Raw genomic sequence first — 18,600 nt, forward strand, 5'->3', positions numbered from 1 at the left:
ATCTCTATGTTCCCTTTTTCTTTTTTGCAAATAAAAGTGCAAACATGCTATCGTGGTTTTCAGAGGGTTGGTTTAGAAATATATATCTTATATATATATATATAGATAACAAAATACGAACAGAAACTGGCTTTCAAGGATTGTGAGCACTTTCTCTTTAAAAAACACGTGACTGGAAGATAAAAACTGCTCGCTCAGTGCTAAGAGGGCTAACAAGCTGACATGATTATAGGAGGGTTTGGTTTTGACCTTCAAATGCCACATGCATGTATCGGATAAGAGGCAATCTTGATAAAACACGGTGAATTAATTATTCTCCTTGTAGAGTGGGTAAGTCTTTCTCCCATAGTTATCTACAGTGCAGTGGCCAGCAGGAAGTACCACCAAGAAGACAGTGTGGTTTGGCTAAGCAGTGATGAAAACAGGAAACTACTGTAGTTATAATTGTTTAATAACACCCTGCCACACGTCCAGATCTAGAAGATTTTAATACCGTATGCAAATGTGCCATAGATATAGCTGCTAGCAAGTTGGTTACCTAATTGGGTATTCTTTATTTATTTATTTATTTTCTTTTCTTTTTCTGGAAATCTTTTAAGTGGCTGTCCGAAGGTCTCAGAAGTGCTAATGGCCACAGGCAGCTGTTACTGCAGGAGAACAGCTGAATTTCCAGGGTTTCAGCCTGACTCTTAGAGCCTTTAGCTATAATAGATCCCTAAACTGGAAGTCTGAACGGCTGCAGGAGATCTGCAGCGCTTCCTCCTCAGCCAGTCTGTGTCTGCAGTCGATTGTGTTAACGTTATTCCATGAATCGCTGTTCAGCAGAAAACAGCAGACCTTGTAATCCATGATGCTCATCGTGGTCACAGGCAGTGTGTTTTCTGCAGTCTTCCAAGTCCAAATGCTCTTTGCTATATACAGTTTACTCGTCAGCTCCCTTTTTTATGGTGCATGTACATAGTCACTCGAAGAGGCCTGTGGATGAAGTTGGCTTGACAAATGCAATTTCCTGAAGCTAGTGCAGAAGCAAAGGAACGGCGAGAAGAGGCGATGCCGACAAATTCCCAGCGCAGCACAAAGACGACGATTCGGTGGATAAATCATCCCGAATGAAGGATGCTATCTTTGGTCACAAATTAGCTTACAGGGTAAAAAAAATAACAAAAACCCCAAAAATCAAATACAGGGCAGGGGTGAGGGGGGAAAAGAAATGGATTCACTGCATCTGCACAAGTAGAAATGGCAGTGTCTTCCAGTGGTAAGAACGTCTACACCTAGAGAAGATGAGTGCTGCGTACAGGATGGATGGTTGTGTGGTGGTGTTGAGGGATGGCAGCTTCTCACTTTGCCTCCTGTTTCCAGTCCTCTTTGCAGAAGTGTCTAAGAAGCTGCTGGAGGTCATGTTGGAGGTCATCCTGTGGTAGTGCTTCTGGTGTGTCTTCCACCTCTTCTATGTGAACATGTTTTCCATACTGATCCTTCATCACAGTCCTCTTCTGTGTGCTAGCTTTACTCAGTGTTGTCCTAAAACAAAATAAATGAGAAAACTGTCTTTAAAAGCCCACAGTTCCTGAAGGTTTTAAAAAAGGCTCCTTTACAGCTGCAGTTTTAAGGTTTTTTTTCATTTAAAAGAACACGAGAAGACCTGTAGCTGGCAGCTTAAGCCAGATACTCCTTATGCGTTCTGAATACAACACACCCCAGCACTTTAACTGACTGTCATAACATAAACCGATAGCAATTAATCTCTATACACTCATTAGTCACACAGTTCTAGCAAAAACATGCGGTAACACATGGACATGCAACAGATGCTGAAATTCACCCACGACCTCCCTATTTGCTGTGTTTAACTTCAACCTACAGAGTTGTCCTGTACAATAATAATTCAGGCTGACCAATTTCTTGAACGCTTACTTCTGAGCAAGTCTTACTTCTTCTGCATGAGTTTTACTTCTGACAGCCAGTAAAACTTCATTTGTGGTCATCTAGTGTCCTCAAGTACTCTGCTCTTCACTCTCTGACCTCAGTGGAACCATCTTGCTCTACTAGTTAGAACCTTACATCTCACCAAGTCCCTTCCAGATTTGGGCAAATAAATAGAGTTGTCATAGGACAACTGGGTGTCTCTTGCTTGCCTTAGCCAGAAGCCTAATTTTTGGTCAGTGTCCTTGAGAGAGGACCAGGGGAAGGCCAAGCACACTTGGAAATTCCTGCACGTTTAGCCAGGAATAGCTCAGTTTTGATCAGACAGCTGACACTTCTTTATTTGACCCGAGTGACCAGAAGGTCCCTCTGTTAGATGGATCACTTGGAGAAGAATGCAGTTGGACCCTTCATCCCAAAGCAGATGCAGCAGGTCTCCCAGCGTGTCCTTGCGACACCATCCCGCTAACCCTGGAACTGGTGTGTGTTTTACAGCCTGTTACTGTTCAGGATGGTTTTTTAGATGCTAATAGTGGCTTTACCACCCCAATGGCCACCACCAATTCAAATGGTCTGACAGAAAAGGTGTGTAGAAGACACCCAGCCTTGGTGCAAGCTGTGTGATGGGAATGAATACACTTGCTGTACTACAGTAGCTTTTTTTTTCCTCTCAAATATTTTCCTGTCTGTGCCCTGCCTCATTCTTCATAAGGCTCAGTAGTCACATGCGTCTCTCTCTAAATATCTATCTCCATATATCCTCTCACCTATTTTGATCATGTTCAAATTATCAAATGAGCACAGAGTCAACTGGTCTGAAAAAATATCTGTGCAGTAACCCTGGTTAATGTTGTTAACTGCAAACCACGCTTTTATTCTTGCATCGCCTCCCGTGAAACCAGCTCGGCAGCGACAGCCCTTGGCACTGGCTCTAGCCAGGGTGCAATTCCCTTTCCTCAGGGCAGCCTGTGTGCTGCACTGTCTTCCATGTGGGTCTACACCAGCGTGGGTGACAGACCAAGGCTTTGGCCACTGCTCAACAGGGCATACACAGCACCGAAGCTTTCCCTTTTCTTCCCCACGGACCCCCTCAGCGAGTAGGCTGGGGGTGGGCAACAGATGGGGAGGGCACCCAGCCGGGACAGCTGGCCTGAGCTGGCCCAAGGGATGTTCCATACGGTACAGAATCATGCTCAGCAATCGAAACGGGGGGTAGGAGAAGAAACTGGGAAGGGTGGGAGGTTCTGTCTTCCAAGGTGAGGACTGCTCAGCGACTGGCTGGGCATCAGTCTGCGTGTGGGACATGGTGAGTGACTGACTGCCTTTGCATCACTTGTTTGGTTCTTCCCCCTTTCCTTCCCTTCTTAAACTATCTTCATTCAACCCATGAGTTTTCTTTCTCACTTTTGCTCTTCCTATTCTCTCCCTGATTCCGTGGTGGGACAGGCAGGTTAGGGACCAGGGGGAACCCAGCACACTCCTATTCACAGAGTCTTTTCAAGGGAATGCAGCCCTTTCCGGCGCGTCTGTCCCTTCCTGGAAGAGAATGCTAGTCGTAATCTTTAGTACTTTTGCAAATCAAGCTTCAGATGCCGCCAGTGGTTTCACTTCAGACACTCATTTAAATCCACACGTTTATTATGAGTTGGTTAATCCTTCTCTAGTAATAGTTCACTGACATGCCAAGCCAAACCTTTTAATAATTGAGCCGTCCTCTTTCGTTATTTCTTTCTCGACTAAAGCAGGGAGTTGGACTTTCATTTGGTTACCTGTATAGCTCAGAGCCTCAAATTAAAACATAAACGTCAAATTAAAACAAAACCCTAAAACTTAAGAGAGAAGGTAATGACTCTTCATACCTTAGTGCTTTATGTTAACTCATTAATATAAATGAATTTAATGCTGAGAAAATTATGACTAGACAAATAAGAGAAGCATCTGCCTGCTATTGGCATCCTCTCAAATGTCAAAATCAGTTACAGTTTCTTGTACAGGACAGTTTCATTTTCCTAATAATCGTACTGAAGCATGGCTTGGTACTTTCTTTTCAACTCTGAAGTAGCCCTGCACTTGCAGAACTCATCTCTTGATGACAGACAGCTGCTACAGCGACCTTTTCCTGCCACAGAAAAGACTCTCTTGATAGGAGCAGTACAGCCAGGGGTATGCAGAGAAAAGAGGGGTGGCCTCGCCTGAGCCTTGCCTGTACTGACGTGGGAGAAGCAGCGAATGAAGGCATCAGGCTTTTCCACAGCATACCTGCTGTTACTAATGCTTCATAGAAAAAAGAATAATAGAAAAGAAAGGCAGCATTTTTCTTTTCCTCCTGGCTGGACGTGGGTTTGTCTGTGGGATTGTCCACAGGCTTCTTGATTTACTAAACTAGAAGCTGCAAGTTGGGGAAAAAAGTGTTATTTCCCCAGCCATGTCTTTGAACCTCCACATGACAGTTTTTGCTGCTTGTTTTGTTGTTATTGTCAGGAGAGAGGGATGTGGCTACCAGGCCTAGATTCATTACGGGAAATCTGGCATCTTAATCTCTTAGCACTTGTCTTCCTGCAAGCTGTAAAACCACTGTACAGCAGGGAATATCCAGACAATGACATTTTGGTTTTAGATGCTATTTTGTTAAATAAAAAAAGCAAACCGAGTCCTTATGCTGCAACTAATGACACAAAACTTTTATGAATCTTGTTTTACACGTGTTATTCAAAGAGACAATAAAATGGATTAAGATTGAAGTGCTATCATTTCCTTACAGGAAAAAAACTATATTAATTCATTATCACTTTTCTACTACTGAAATGTCTAAACTGATCAGAAAAAGCATAAAACCAGGACAGGGGCTAATTAGCTTGGTAGCTATTTCTTCCTTTCAAGGACAAACACATCAAAGGTACCCAGAGAGTAGACTTAACTGTATCCATTTCTATAATTAGCTCCATGCGTGTGGTAACACACGAATGAAGTTTTTCTTTAACAGTAACAATACCCAGGATTTCTAACAGTTTAAAGCCTCTGTGGTTTTTGTTTTTAGAATCTCTAAATGTCTCACAGCTAATTCTGTAACTTTAACTTCCCCCCACACACACTTGATATCCTGATCCTTTTATAACGCGGCTGAGTGTAACAACAGAGGTTTACACTCCGTAGTTGAGCGTGATGCTCCACCAACAAAACTCTCAATAGAGTTTGTCCCCCGTGTGCTGTGACGCTCGTTTAAATACGTATATTTAAAAAGGCATTTTTACCTCCTCAAAGTCCTCTTTAGCTGACGGAAGATCAGTAGCTAAGCTAGCATCCCCCAGGTGTTTCTCCGTCCTCTCTCCTTGCACTACGGTGGTCTTTATGACTTTGCTGACCTTCCGGCCTTCCACTGGTTCAGACTGGAATTTGGAGGCACTAGGAACAACAGCCGGTTCAGAGAGGGTCACCTGGGAGGTTACAAAGCAGAAGTACGTTGGATATGATGAAGTACATAACGGATGTGAACAAAGCTTGTAGTTACTCTAGCATTCTTTCTTAATCCTTGTCATAGAGAACGAGAACGTAAGCGTCTCACTTGCTATGTGTGTGCATCAAAATAGCAAGTGAGGTAGTAAAATACACAGTTTATTACCTGCTTCACAGCTCCGGGACGAGATGCTGTAAGACACACGCCAGTTCAGCCAGCAGGAACAGCCCTGGGTGGTTTATTCTGCTGAGAAGCTCTGTGCTGGGGGGTGGAAACTGCTCCTTGAACCTGAACTAGCCTGAGGGGAGCAGGGATATTGCTGCCCTCCCCTAGACCGCAGGCTGCCGTACTGGCTCACCTGCCAAGGCCACCGGAGTGGACCTGCTGCTCTGAACCATCCCTGTATTCACACAGGTAGTACGAATTAGTGGTATCAGCTCCTATCTTAATTTTAAGATATTCTTCTGAGAGATAATTCACACTGGTAAAATCAATGAATGCTTACAGGAGCAACAGACCAGAACATCAGAATAGCCTGGGAAGGTGACAAACAGGATTCTGTTTGGCAAAATATGAATTTAATGTAGATGGGTCCCATGTGATAAGAGCAGCTCTGACGTGGTCAGCTAACTAACTTTGTTTTCTCATTACCTTACTCCTAGAGAATTAATTCTGATGATTAATTCTGGCAAGAGAGAACAGCAGTTACATTCTCAGCATTTCTAATGACCGCTTGCTAAACACAGCTTTCAGCTGCAGGACTCTTGAAAGCAAGCCCTGTGACTAGCTTTGTCCCTCTGTCACAACCTTAATTTTGCTGATACAGATATCTGCAGGGCTGTACGGTGAGCTAAGGCAGGAGATGATACACTGAAAGCACTTACCTTTTCAGGTTGTATTTTTTCTTTTTAATGACCTGGCTCTACAAACAGTTTGCATGAAAGTAATACTTTTTTTGTTTAGCCTCTTCAAATCACAGAACACACCAGTAAGTTAAACCTAATATAACTGTAGTTTTAGAAGGGCTTAGTTGTGGAAGTCTCGGCCACATCAGAGCATTTCATTACAATGCTCACTGATTTTCTTATTAGAGTAAGAGGTATAATAACAAATACCGATTTGTCAGTTATCTACAGATCATCTTAGTACAGAGTTGCTTTCTTTATGAATTTGGTACTTCTCATAAATCACAGAATCTGTATCCTGACTTATTTTCTGGGAAAAATCTTTCCCTGCCCACCTTCCCACCCCTCGCCTTCTTCCTGTCTTTATTCTGAGGCCTTTCCATCTGCAAGAAAACCTTTTAAAGTATCATTCAAAACTGAACGTTGTTGGCATGAGTAAGACGTCATTACTAAGTAAACTGCTGGTGCACTGCTGCTTTGTACCGTGTCAAGGAAAGTAGGAAGACCTGACCTCTGACTGTTCACTGCCGCTCTTCAGCACAACCCGTTTTACAACTTTGGAATAGCCATCTCCTTCCTCAACAGTGACAGGTCTTTGAGGAGTTCCTTGCATTAGGACTTCCTCTTTTTCTGTGCCATCTGGAGAAACATATCGCCGGATGATCTTTCTAGTGACCTGAAGGAATGAAATAGAGCTTTGTCCCAAAAGAATTAACAATAACACACTCCCTTCTAATTCTCTCTATAGTATTTTCTACTCAAAGGGCATTTTTTCCTGCGTGGAAAAACCTGCCCAGATGGTTCAGTCTTGAACACGTACGCTGACAAGTACCTGTAGTCAAGCTGCAAGTTGATGCACTCACCCTACTTAGGTCACCACACCACAATGTAGATATTGGAATGACTCTCTAGAGCATGAGTTGTTATTATTAGAAAAGGATTTTAAAGAGGAAACATACATTACAATCACACAACAGCCTGGCATTTTCTAAAAGGCTTCTGAAAGTAAGAGGTTCACAGCTTGGCTATCAAAAGTTTAGAACTAGATTCACAGAGGGACTCGGACATCCCATTCTGACACCGATGGTACTCACCACTAGTGAACTAATGAGCTAGAATTAACCTACTTAAGAGACTTATCTGGTGCTTAAGCTTTCTAGGCACTGGCAAGGCAAACAAAGAGGAGGGGCAGAGAACTGCAGGGTTCAAGAGGAGATAGATTTCTCAGGAGGATCCCTTTGTGGATGACCATGAGCACTATGTTGTCGTACGCCTTCCCAGCCCCTTTTGACAAGGCAATATTGAGCAGTTACCTCCCACTCTGTCCAAAAGCTTATATGCTGTGATGCTCAATCAGACTGGGTCACCTGTAGTTAAGGTACCCCCCACAGACGTGGGGGTAGCGAGCTCCCAGGCATGGACCTACACAGAAGAATAGTCATGCTCACTCTTACACAACGTGCCCAGGAATATTTGGCTGGGCTTGTTTATTTTGAGATGAATTCCAACAGCTTCCAGAGACATGCTGTCCAGCTGAGGGTCCATGATGTTTTCTTGGGAGACACAAGATGGAATTTGCCACCAGCAAAACTGAGACAAGCCCTAGACCAATTCTGTAAGCACTGAGCTGTCAGATACAGCAAGGAGCACACAAGTTCCTCTTCCACTTCCGTGCTGTGCAGAATTCACTTTCATAGCCATGGTCTGAAAATGCTTGTTTTATGAGGCCATCACGTAAATAAGTACTTTCCATATTCTTTGTGCTGCAAAAAATGAACTGTATGTACAGCCACAGAAATTTAGGAACCTGATCAGGCACAGCTGAGAGGAGATTTTAAAGATTTCAAGTCTGGATTTAGATGACTCTTGCAGACCCAGCCCTCCATTAGTTTCATTAATACGAGCAAACATGATCTTAGATAAAACTGGGATGGTGTGGGGTTTTTTTTTCTTTCTTTCTTTTTTTTTTTTTTTAACAAAACACTTTTTCTCAGAAATGCAGAATCTATGCAGAATTTTCACTGGCTTTAAGTGGGAAAATTAACAAAATATATCAAGTTATAAACTGTAACACAATCATCTTGTGAATCAAAATAATTCTTCAAACTTTGGAATCTCTCATGAACAGGAATTCTGGTTCTTTCCATGCTCTACTCTTACAAATCATGCCACTTCACAAAAGAAAATTGGGCATGTAGGTGGATGTGTTTATCCTTCCTTTTGTAGGGCAGTGAGAAGGCAGCAAGGGGCACAACTGACAGTACCTTCTTTACCACTGTGTGGCCGTGTTCGTCTGTATATTGCTCTTCTGTGACTGTTTCTGGTGGCATTTCAGGCATACTATCAGCCTGTATGACAAAGAACAAGGTTTTATCAAGCAAGGCCTTCATAGAGGTAACTTGAAGCAATTTTAAAATTGGTTAATTGGTTAAAGAACGAAAAAAATAATTGAGAAAAGTCAGCAAATTCTGTTCTGCAAAAAAAAATACTTATAAAGGCATGCAAAGAAAAGTTATGCCACAGTGGACAAGCAAATATGTTAGTTGACCACGTTATTTATGGGGCTGAGAAGTCTTCGTTGTCCTCCTGTGGAGGCATCTAATGTGATTTAGAGTTGGGTGAGCAGTATGACTACAATTTAGGGTTGGGTGAGCAGTATGACTATAATTTAGGGTTGGGTTAGCAGTATGACTATAATTTAGGGTTGGGTTAGCAGTATGACTATAATTTAGAGTTGGGTTAGCAGTATGACTACAATCCTCCCTTCAAGAAGAGGTATTGGAATGGTTTATCCAATGCCCATGCATTATCCAGGAACATTCCAGCTTCAGGAGCAATACCAGCCACGTGGCCATCTCAGCAGCATGCCTCGAGGTGTTAGGAGGGTCTAGTCACCATCGGCTCACTGCAACCATTCAACACTCAGTACCTGAATAATCACCCGGCGACGAACGACCCTGGTAGTGACCATCTCGTCCTCATCCGAGCTGGTCTCCAGCCCACCTAACTCCTCTGCTACGTCCTGGTGGAGGCATGGAAGCAGTGCTCTGTTGTGTGTGGTACTAGCAGTACTGACAGGTTCTGTCTTGCTTTTGTCTAAAACCATTTACACTTTGGAAAATTTTTACTATTTTAGGATTTTGGCCTCCTATCTGACTTTAATCTGTGAAACACTGATGTGGGGTGGGAGGCTTTGGCCCCTTGACTATGCATTAGTGGTTCGTTAGCACATTGAAAAAAGAAGGATGAATCTTTGTGGCATCAATTCTATACGATGCTCTTAGTGGTCTTGGTGCTCTTAAGCTTGCCAGGGACAAACCTGAAATTTGTGGCAAGACGTCGTTGCAGGTGTTACTGACACCAGCTCTGCAAGTCAGACATATTGCACACGGTTTCTGTATTAATTACACTGAAAATGGTAAGAAAACCTTTTCATCCTCCATACCAAGAAGTACATAATGCAGCATAGACAACAGGACTAGAGAGTTTTAACTAGAGGACAAGATATCAACACCCTTGGAAAGATCAAGAAAAATTGAACTGAAAAATTGAACAATTGAACTGAAAAATTGAAAACAAACCCAAGTGTTGCAGTTTTCTCTCCTGCAGAGGGAATTAAAAGCTTAAGTGAAGAGGTCAGAAGTCAACGAGAAGCTGAAAAGAACTATTTGGGAAACATCCACAGTATAAAAGCATAAAGGGGAAAATAAATAAGGGAAGGGGTGTTTCTTTTTGGTGCTGGTTGTTGTTTTACTTTAATAAAAAGAACTAGAGGGGAAAAGAAAAGTAAGCTGTCTTTGAGGGCAGCCTTTCCTACGGCAGCCATTGTAGCAAGTCCTACTGTAGCTCATCTGTCAGCATCTGGGAAATCCTGCACATACTATGTTCAGCCTTTTCCTGAGATCCCAGAGGCAGAGCTCTGAAACTTCACTCCAGAGGTGGCAGCTTTGGCAACATGAACAGCAAAGAAAGAAGAGTCTGTTTCTAGGTGAATGTCAAAACAGGAAACAATTTCTGCTTAAGCACAACTGTGCTTCTGACTTCACTGATAACACCCATTTCCTACAAACGTCAAAACAGGAAACAACCTGCTTAAGCACAACTGTGCTTCTCAGTTCTGACTTCACTGATAACACCCATTTCCTACCCAATTACACCTTCTCCTTTTCTTCCACTTAGAACAGGCAAAGCAAGCTCTTTCTTATCAAACCTTCACCTGCCATGTAATTTAAATTCCTCACTAAAAGCAATACAGTTGCTTCCTTTCACTGCCCCTCGACGTCTTTCCCTCTCCAAACATTGCGATAACGTTCCTTTGCCACAACCAAGGACCTACCTCACAGAGTTTTTGTTCTTCTCTTCCATCTCCCGTCTCCTTTTCCCTTTACTGCCTGCATGCTACATAAACACCACGCTCAAATTCCTTTCTTCCAGTACATCCTTAGGATTCTGCAACGTACATCCTGCTGCCTCTTTTCCATCATCTCACTAACTTCACAGTATTTTCCACGCCATTCTTCATGCTGCTCTGGGCTAGTCTTGCCTTTCTTCATCAGCTTTTAACTTTATTACCGTGTCTTTTGTTACAGCTGCTTTTCAGCTTTCACCTGTACCTGGTTTGTTTCTGCACCTGTCAGTTACACTAATGCTCTCTCAGGTGCATGGACATGACTCTCAGAGAGCAAAAGACAAATAAGGGTAGCAGAACCAGAATTATAGTCTCGATTTTAGGATATGAGTATTGCTCAGCTTTGAAAACCTCTGTACAAATGACTACAGCGAGCCCTTATAACCACAGAGGAGAGGAGAAGAGATTCAGTTGCACATGGGGATTAATTAGGCCGATTAAAAATATTCTCATCTTAAGGAATTGAGCAAGACATAAAACTTGTTATTTTGTGTCGATTACTTTGAGGCAAAGTCATTATTTACCTTTTCTAAAGACTCCTCTTCATAGCCTCTTCCAAACTTTTCTGTCTGCTCATCAGTTGACTCCACTATCACCAGACTAGTTCTCCTTGGAGAGAGGTCATCCTGGTGGAGCTGGGTGTCCTCGGGCTCCTGGACGACAGGAGAGTCACCTCTCTGAGCAGACGATGGGGGCTGTGGGGATGGTTTTTCTCTCTCTGCCTTTGCCACATCGAAGTGTGCAGATTTTTCGCTTGCTGCTTTTCCAGTCCCTGGTGCTGTAGACTGCTCTGTTCCTGGAGTCGTGACACTGGGAATTACAGGTGCAAGGGGAGTTACTACCACGCAGTGCTTTCCAGTTTCCACTTATGGAACCTTAGGCACTGATTAAGTATTGTTATGTTGTCTAGCAAAGTCTAGAAATAGCTGATACTCCTTGACAATAACTACTGAGCAATCTGGCTTGGAATCCCTCCCATCTTCCAACCCAAGAAAATCTCCAAATGGATGTCCTAACACTGCACCAAATTCTGTACAATTTGGTCTCTGTAAAGCATTTATGTGAGCTTTGCTGTCACCTGTGCCCTCACAAATCTATGTATCACCTTTTTTTTTGTGGGGGGAGAAAGAGACTGGGTCACTACAGATGAATGTGAAGCAACTGCTACATTAATTACAAGCTATACAGCTGCAGTTGAGGAGAGACAACTTTTATGTAGAATTCTAAAGTCATAGCAAACAAAAATTTAGCAGAGAATTGTACTTTGTAACGTTATTTTCACTGTTGAACTTCGCTATGATTTAATTGCTGCCACAAGTTATTTAAACATATTATTACATACATTACAATGTAACATGTATAAAGGTAATACATACATTAAAGCATACAAACATGTAATATTTTTCTGTTGCATATGGGTGCAATAGTGACTTCAGATATTAAGCTAACTCTCATCTAACTGAGCTTTATCAAGTAACCTAGTAACTCTCATGCCAGCTTGAAAAAGCCACTTCTGATTTGCACTAACTGCGAACACATTGCCCGCTTCACCACCCAGAACCTTCTTTTGAGGCTGACATCTCCCTTTTCATGTATATTGGTAAAAAGAAAAACAGACAACTGTATCAAAACTGGTGGAATTACAGCCTGAAAAATAGTGAGCCTGCGAAAATTAAATCTTCCACTTGTAAAACTTCTGCGATGCTTTGGAGCTCACATCGACACGCTTGCTTTTTACCCACTCTCACCCTAAAAATTAACTGAGGAAATAGTTACGTTTTAATAACAGGAGTCCAGATTCTCTTCCCCATAACCGGTCCCATGAGGGGATAACAGTAACAGAATAACTTGTATGTAGATGGGTTTTTTCCTGATACAAGTTGGATTTTGACAATTTGTAGTGCTCCCCAACTACTGCCCTTGAAACAATTGTGTTCTAAAGGAAGACAAGATTTCACTGTCGTGTAAGTTAAAATGTATTGATCCAGCCTTTTTTCCCATTCACCAGGCTATAGCTATGATTGTATAATTCCTCTTCGTATGTGTTCCTTATAAGCTATTTAAATCTAGCCCTGTTTTCCTCCTAGTGCAACTAGACATGAAGTGTGGTGACACTCCCCCGTCATCACTGGTCTCATTTAGCATTGTCAACTTTGTCTTTAATCTATTCTCTATTCCTCAAAAAATTAATTTCCTCATACAAATCATTAAGAACTATTGGTATTTCTGCCTGTCAGTGCAACCTAAGTCCTCTGCCTTCGATGCTGTTTTCTGTCTCCCACACTCTCTCCTGGGTGTAAAGCACATCTTGAGTAAAAGAACCCCCAGAAGACCATTTGCTGGACTCAATCGGATTTTGACCCTCTGGAGCTGCATCTCCACATCAAAGCTGATCACTCCCAGGAAAACCACTTCTTTGGAAGGGGACCCTTGATATTTTGCTAGCCTAGGAATATCTGAATCAACCCTGCATAGAGTTCTCAGTGTGGGGTGGGATCCCCACGATTAGGGATGGTGGGAAGAAAGAAATATGACCCTTCTCAAGTTCCTTTCCAAATGAAACCCACCCCACTGACAGCCCCAGATCCGAACTGAAGGCTCTGTTGTGCAGGTCTTGTAAATTTACACTTTATTATGTGTTGTTCACTTCAGTACTTTTGTCATGTCTGTATGAACCCTGTTTCTGTTCCTGTAGCCATCTGGAATTTACATTTAACAATCTAGCTCCTAATAGTGCTTATGAGTTTTGTGAGTAATGATAAAGCTGGAAATTTTTTGCCTCAACTGAAAAAGCCACCTTAAAGTTGAAGAAAGGCTCCTCTAGTGTTGATTCCATTAACATTACTTCCCATCTAACATATGAAAAAATATACACAGTTTGCAAAAACCCCCACCTCTGTGTTACCCCTCTTTTCCCTCCTATGTACTAGGCTACATTACTGCTTTCTATTCACAGTGACAAACTGGCTTCCTCTCCTAACCCCTAAGACTTCCTCCACATGGATTAAAAAGTCAAACCTGGAGCAGGAACTAATGCACTGGTGTGCACGACTGGAGGGAAACTCTAACAAGTTCCTGTGTTTCAAAGAAAACTGTAAAGCTCTCTTATTACACAGAGAAGAGAGAATGCATTTCACATGGGTTTCATTCTGGTCTTTTGACACTTACAAGTATTCATGTTGTGAAGCAGATGTTTTTCCTGGCACATCTTGGGGTTTCCCTGAGAATTCAGCTTCTACTTGTTCCTTATGTGCTTGTCTCAGGAGCTCAGCCATTGATACTTCTGCCTCACTCCTGGGAGTACTGTCCTGGAAAGGAGAATAACTGACAGACACATCTTCCTCGGAGACAATAGGAGGGTGTTCACTTGGGTCCCTGTCTTTAGATATTCCATGTTGTTGTTCTTGCTTATGTCTTGAACTGTACAGTTCTTCTGGCAGCGCAGAAAACCCTTTAAAAAACAGAGAGATGGGGAGTGTCATTACAAGTGTTACTAGAATGCAGGAAGTCCTTTACATTGTCCATCTGCATTTAAAATCCCTGGATGGAATACACTACCTAAAACTGTTAGACATCTGGAGTAGGAGAGGGCATAACCTCTCTATAGGTAGCTGAGGGAACACTGGATAAACACTACTATTGCCAAATAAGGAATCTTGACAGTAACAGGGAAAAAAAAAACCAAAAACCCAGAAATTTACCCAGAATAATTAATCTTGAAACCCTCAAAGTATGAAAGAAGATTTACAACAGGGTTTTTTTTCCAGCAGATTAGGATAGGTTTTAGTGACTTTATTCCCCCCCATCCATTATCTATCTTATAGAAAAAAGTAACTACACAAGTATGGACAAAGAAATTCATACAGGACTAGGTGCAAGAATTCGTTATTTGATGTGCTTCAAAGCATACAAACACATCCACCTGCCCCAACCCCTCATCTCAAAGGAAGGGCTCTCATTCTGCAAAAAAGGTGAAATAACATACGTATGTCTGTCACACAGGCTGCAAGTGGCAAGCTTGGGCCTTTGCTTTTCCTTACTGGCCATGTTCACTAGGAACCTATGGAAATCTGAAGAACAGCTTGAGGGAAAACGTAACTGCTTGTACTGAATTCGAGCTGGACACAGAGCATGATGTTCTAAAGTTAATCAGTTGTGATATTAAAAGGCTAATTAGAGCAAACAACCTTCTATTCCTACATTCTCTTAAAGGTGAGACATTTGGACCTGCCTAATACTTTACTGAGCTACTAGTTGAATAGGAAGTTAAGGATGTAAAAGTTTAACTTCCAGAAAAGAGAATTTTACGTCCCATAAATTTCAGGTGTTTCTTTAGTTTGCAACCACTGATCTAATCTACTGAACTTTTAAACTTAAGAAATCCAACAGCTCCGTAGCAGAATTACAATACCCTGGATATTTGAACCCAAAGGTTTTTCCAAAGCATGGAGTAGTTTTCCTTTTACAAATCTTGGTCAAATCCTAATGCAAACTTCTTAACTTTTATGAAGGCAACTGTATAAGCAAAAAAAAAAAAAACAAACCCAAAAACCCCACTAAACTGGGCAGAAGTATTTGCTGTAGTTTCTGCCCACATTCCTTTATTTGCTTTGTAAGAATCAGCTAATGCAGAGATCGTACATCAGGCGCAACAGTGACCTGTGTGATTTCTTGCTTGTGCTCATCTGTATTATCTGTGCTTTCAAAATGAGATTCTAATGCTCAGTCATAAAAGTTAACAGATGATCCAAGTCAAACACTTCAGAACAGCACCTAGTGCTGAGCTCAGACAACCTGGACAGTCTGGATCAGGAGACCGTTACCTTCACTATGGTCCAGTCCTATTGTCTGTTCAATTTCTGCGTAGGTGCGGGTGCCGTGGGCCTGCCTGGAGTCTATGCCGCTGGTCTCCATCAGGTGAACAATATCCATTCGGTTGATTTTTGTAAGACATTGGGTGAGATTTGTATCTGTGGCATTAAAACAACACCATGGAACCGAGTTCAGAATTTCACACGCTCTCTCCCTTCTGGTTTCCATATGAAGGACGTGTACAATAATATCATATATAGAATACAGATGCATTTAGAAGCATTGCTATGTAAAGTCTAAAATGAACTGAAGGGCTGCCTATAAAACTTACCACTCATCCTGTTTTTGCCATTAACAAATTTGTTTAGTTTCCCCAAACATTTTTCAGTCTAGGAAAAAGAGGTCTCATTTTTTTCCCAGCCTTTCTTTGCTGTAAGATCTTCTGCCTTGCCCTCAAATGAACAAGACTAGTTGTCTCTGAGAATCCTATGATACACCATGTTTTACAGACAAGCTTAAAAAAAATCAAGTGCAATTGATGATCATTCTTTCCATAGCTTAAATTTTACCTACATTTTCTTTTTGTGATTGTAACACACATCTGTCACCTCAACCAGCAAACTGGAGACAGTTGTACGTACTCCAACTGGAAACCAACCTGTGGCGTGTTTCCCATCCCTTTCAAGCCAGTATTTGAGGAGTGCATGGCTCTGGTCTTGAAGTGAATTAGGATTTTCAATTCGGATCTGGTGAATTTGCTCTTCTGTGAAATCCAGTTCTCTTGCTAGCTCTGAAAAATAAATAAATCTATCTCTGTAAAGATGCCTTTTTCTTTTTCCCTGCCTTACATCTATTTTACAGCTATGGGCAGCAAAGTGGATGACAAACTTTTCTGAGACCAAATTCTCTTTGCTTTTAGGCACCTTGTGTTACATTTAGAGACGCTGATAAACAGTCAGTTCACAACAAAGACAGAAATGCATTATGCCCACAAGTCATGGGTCTGTGTGAGCTTTTATTTTGTGTCTACCATTCCCAGCTGTCAGAGCCACACCACTACTGACAAAATTCAGCAGTCACAACTTATCAAACAGAGTGCAGCTGCAGTAAAAGCGCATGAGCAGATAAAAATATTTCTAGCTACAGAGCACCATGCTCAGCAGATTCTATCCTCTGAAATGTTAACTATTTCAGAAACTTTAATCAAAACCTAGTAAAAGAATTCATTTTAAGTAATGGCATTTTGTAGGGCTAGATTAAAGCATAATACCACCACTCCCCTGGATTTGTGTCATTTCAAGAAAAGTAAATGTGTCTGTGAATTACAGTTGAAAACCAAACGCTGAAAATGTGAAACTAAGAATAACTGATGCAGCACAGGCTCAGAGGGCAGTCCAGAACAGAGAAATGGTTGAATAGTCTGTAACGTCGTTATTGGATCCAGGAACAGCTTTCTGCCCGCATCAAACTAAGATGCAACTGTTAAAACAGGTCATTAAATGAGTTAAAGCCATGGAGAATTTGTGAGATTCCTACTGTTATTCCTGGTCTCCAGATTTCTGCTTCCTCCCCAATTCTTTGGGATCCATATTCTGTTCCATTGTCATTACTGCTATAGTGGCACAGGCTGGGTTTTGCAGGGTGCCACGTTTTAGCAGGGTGGAGGGAACTCCAAACCCCAGATAACCTTATTTCCAGGCTGGATTGTAAATTGGTGCAACTGTAAACTTCAACAAATAGACAGTAACGACACAAGAGATTCAAATGCTAGGCAGTCAAATTAAGTGTGAACAAAAAACAACCACTACTTTATCCCCCAAAGGAACATTTGACACAGTAATCTCTACTATAATCCCTCTTTACCATGATCTAAGACAGGAATAATTATGCAGGTGTTTTACCCCGCCCTCTCAAAAATGCTATAAAACATTAAGGACTGTTTTGATTAGCAACTGTTTTTTCTAGCTTTGTTTTCACAACTGTCTATTCGTTTCTATAAAATTTTCAGCAGATTCCTAATGTGTTACATCGCACAGGTCCAAGTCCTCCCGATTCCAAGATAATCCACGGGGATTATCTTGATTATATTGGGATGAGGGACATATGCTCCCCGTCTTCTCTATGGATTGAAATAGAGGACAGGAAAGGAAGAGGTGAGAAACTTAAGCAAAAGTATCAGTGATATTTAGCATATACTCTGAAGATGCTTATAAAAACAGTACAGAGCATAATCTTCATTGTGAAGGACGTCAGATTTTTTTTCCTCTCTTCTTTAACTCCCAGAGCCTTGCTCAGTTTCAGGAATGTGGTACTGCTCTAGGGACAGACCTGGTTTAACTTTTTTGCAGCAATTTTTTGTCGGATTGCAGAGTTTTGACGCAGCACTGGGATTTCTGCACAGCTTTTGAGCTGCTTTTCAGTGACAGACATCTACCTGCATTTCAATCTGTGTTACTTTCACTGAAATGTTTCTATAAAACATCTTTAGATAATCAGGAAATAATCTAAAAGAAACATGAAAAGAAAGTGAGGAATGCTCCCTTCCTTTCCCTCTGGAGCAGACGACGTGCATTTTACCTGTCCAGCTGAATCCAAGATGATCAGCAATGTGGGCCAGTCTTTCTTCTGTCCTTTCCTGATCATCCTGTTGATCTAAAGGTCAAAGAGAGTCACAAGTTGCCTTTATAAGTTAAACACCATTTTCATAGGTGATAGAGCCCAAGAGGGGAAAGCAGTGTTCTATTTTATTTTTTTCTAACTGCTCTAATCTAAATGTGGACAGGCTGTTAGGACTGTAAAGTGAGGACTGTAAATCCCCAGGCTGGGGGTGGGGGGGGAAGCTTGATTTTTCAAACAGCACAGGACTAGCTACATGTTCCATTTGAAAATCAGGCTTGCATGTGAAAATCTAAACAAGGACTGAAGCACCTCCTGTGCCTATTTGGCCAAGTGTTCTATTCTAGAACTACATTCTAACATTAAATGGGAGACTTCAACTAAGTCAAGAGCCCTGCTTTTCCATGCCTCCTTGGTAAATGCCAAGGTTGAAAAATTCATCTGGACTGCTGCTTCTAATTTTCTTCTTTTTGTTGTAG

At 41.7% G+C, this 18,600-nt stretch overlaps 1 protein-coding gene across 1 annotated transcript in view; it reads right to left on the minus strand.

The window, feature by feature from the left end:
* Window positions 1-934: 934 nt before the first annotated feature.
* The window catches only part of LOC104532547 (ankyrin-2), a 35,597-nt gene continuing 17,931 nt past the window's right edge, over window positions 935-18,600 (minus strand). Inside the window, exons 8-18 of the mRNA XM_029087425.1 lie at window positions 18,083-18,157; window positions 16,164-16,295; window positions 15,517-15,663; window positions 13,862-14,144; window positions 11,218-11,503; window positions 9,215-9,307; window positions 8,550-8,633; window positions 6,797-6,961; window positions 5,178-5,360; window positions 3,620-3,711; window positions 935-1,524 (exon numbers count right to left, since the gene is read on the minus strand). Coding sequence (XP_028943258.1) covers window positions 1,341-1,524; window positions 3,620-3,711; window positions 5,178-5,360; window positions 6,797-6,961; window positions 8,550-8,633; window positions 9,215-9,307; window positions 11,218-11,503; window positions 13,862-14,144; window positions 15,517-15,663; window positions 16,164-16,295; window positions 18,083-18,157 — 1,724 coding nt within the window. The 3' untranslated portion in view covers window positions 935-1,340. The remainder of the gene's footprint in view (window positions 1,525-3,619; window positions 3,712-5,177; window positions 5,361-6,796; window positions 6,962-8,549; window positions 8,634-9,214; window positions 9,308-11,217; window positions 11,504-13,861; window positions 14,145-15,516; window positions 15,664-16,163; window positions 16,296-18,082; window positions 18,158-18,600) is intronic.

Source organism: Antrostomus carolinensis, unplaced genomic scaffold, assembly GCF_000700745.2.
Source record: "Antrostomus carolinensis isolate BGI_N321 unplaced genomic scaffold, ASM70074v2 scaffold12521, whole genome shotgun sequence".
Taxonomy (NCBI): domain Eukaryota; kingdom Metazoa; phylum Chordata; class Aves; order Caprimulgiformes; family Caprimulgidae; genus Antrostomus; species Antrostomus carolinensis.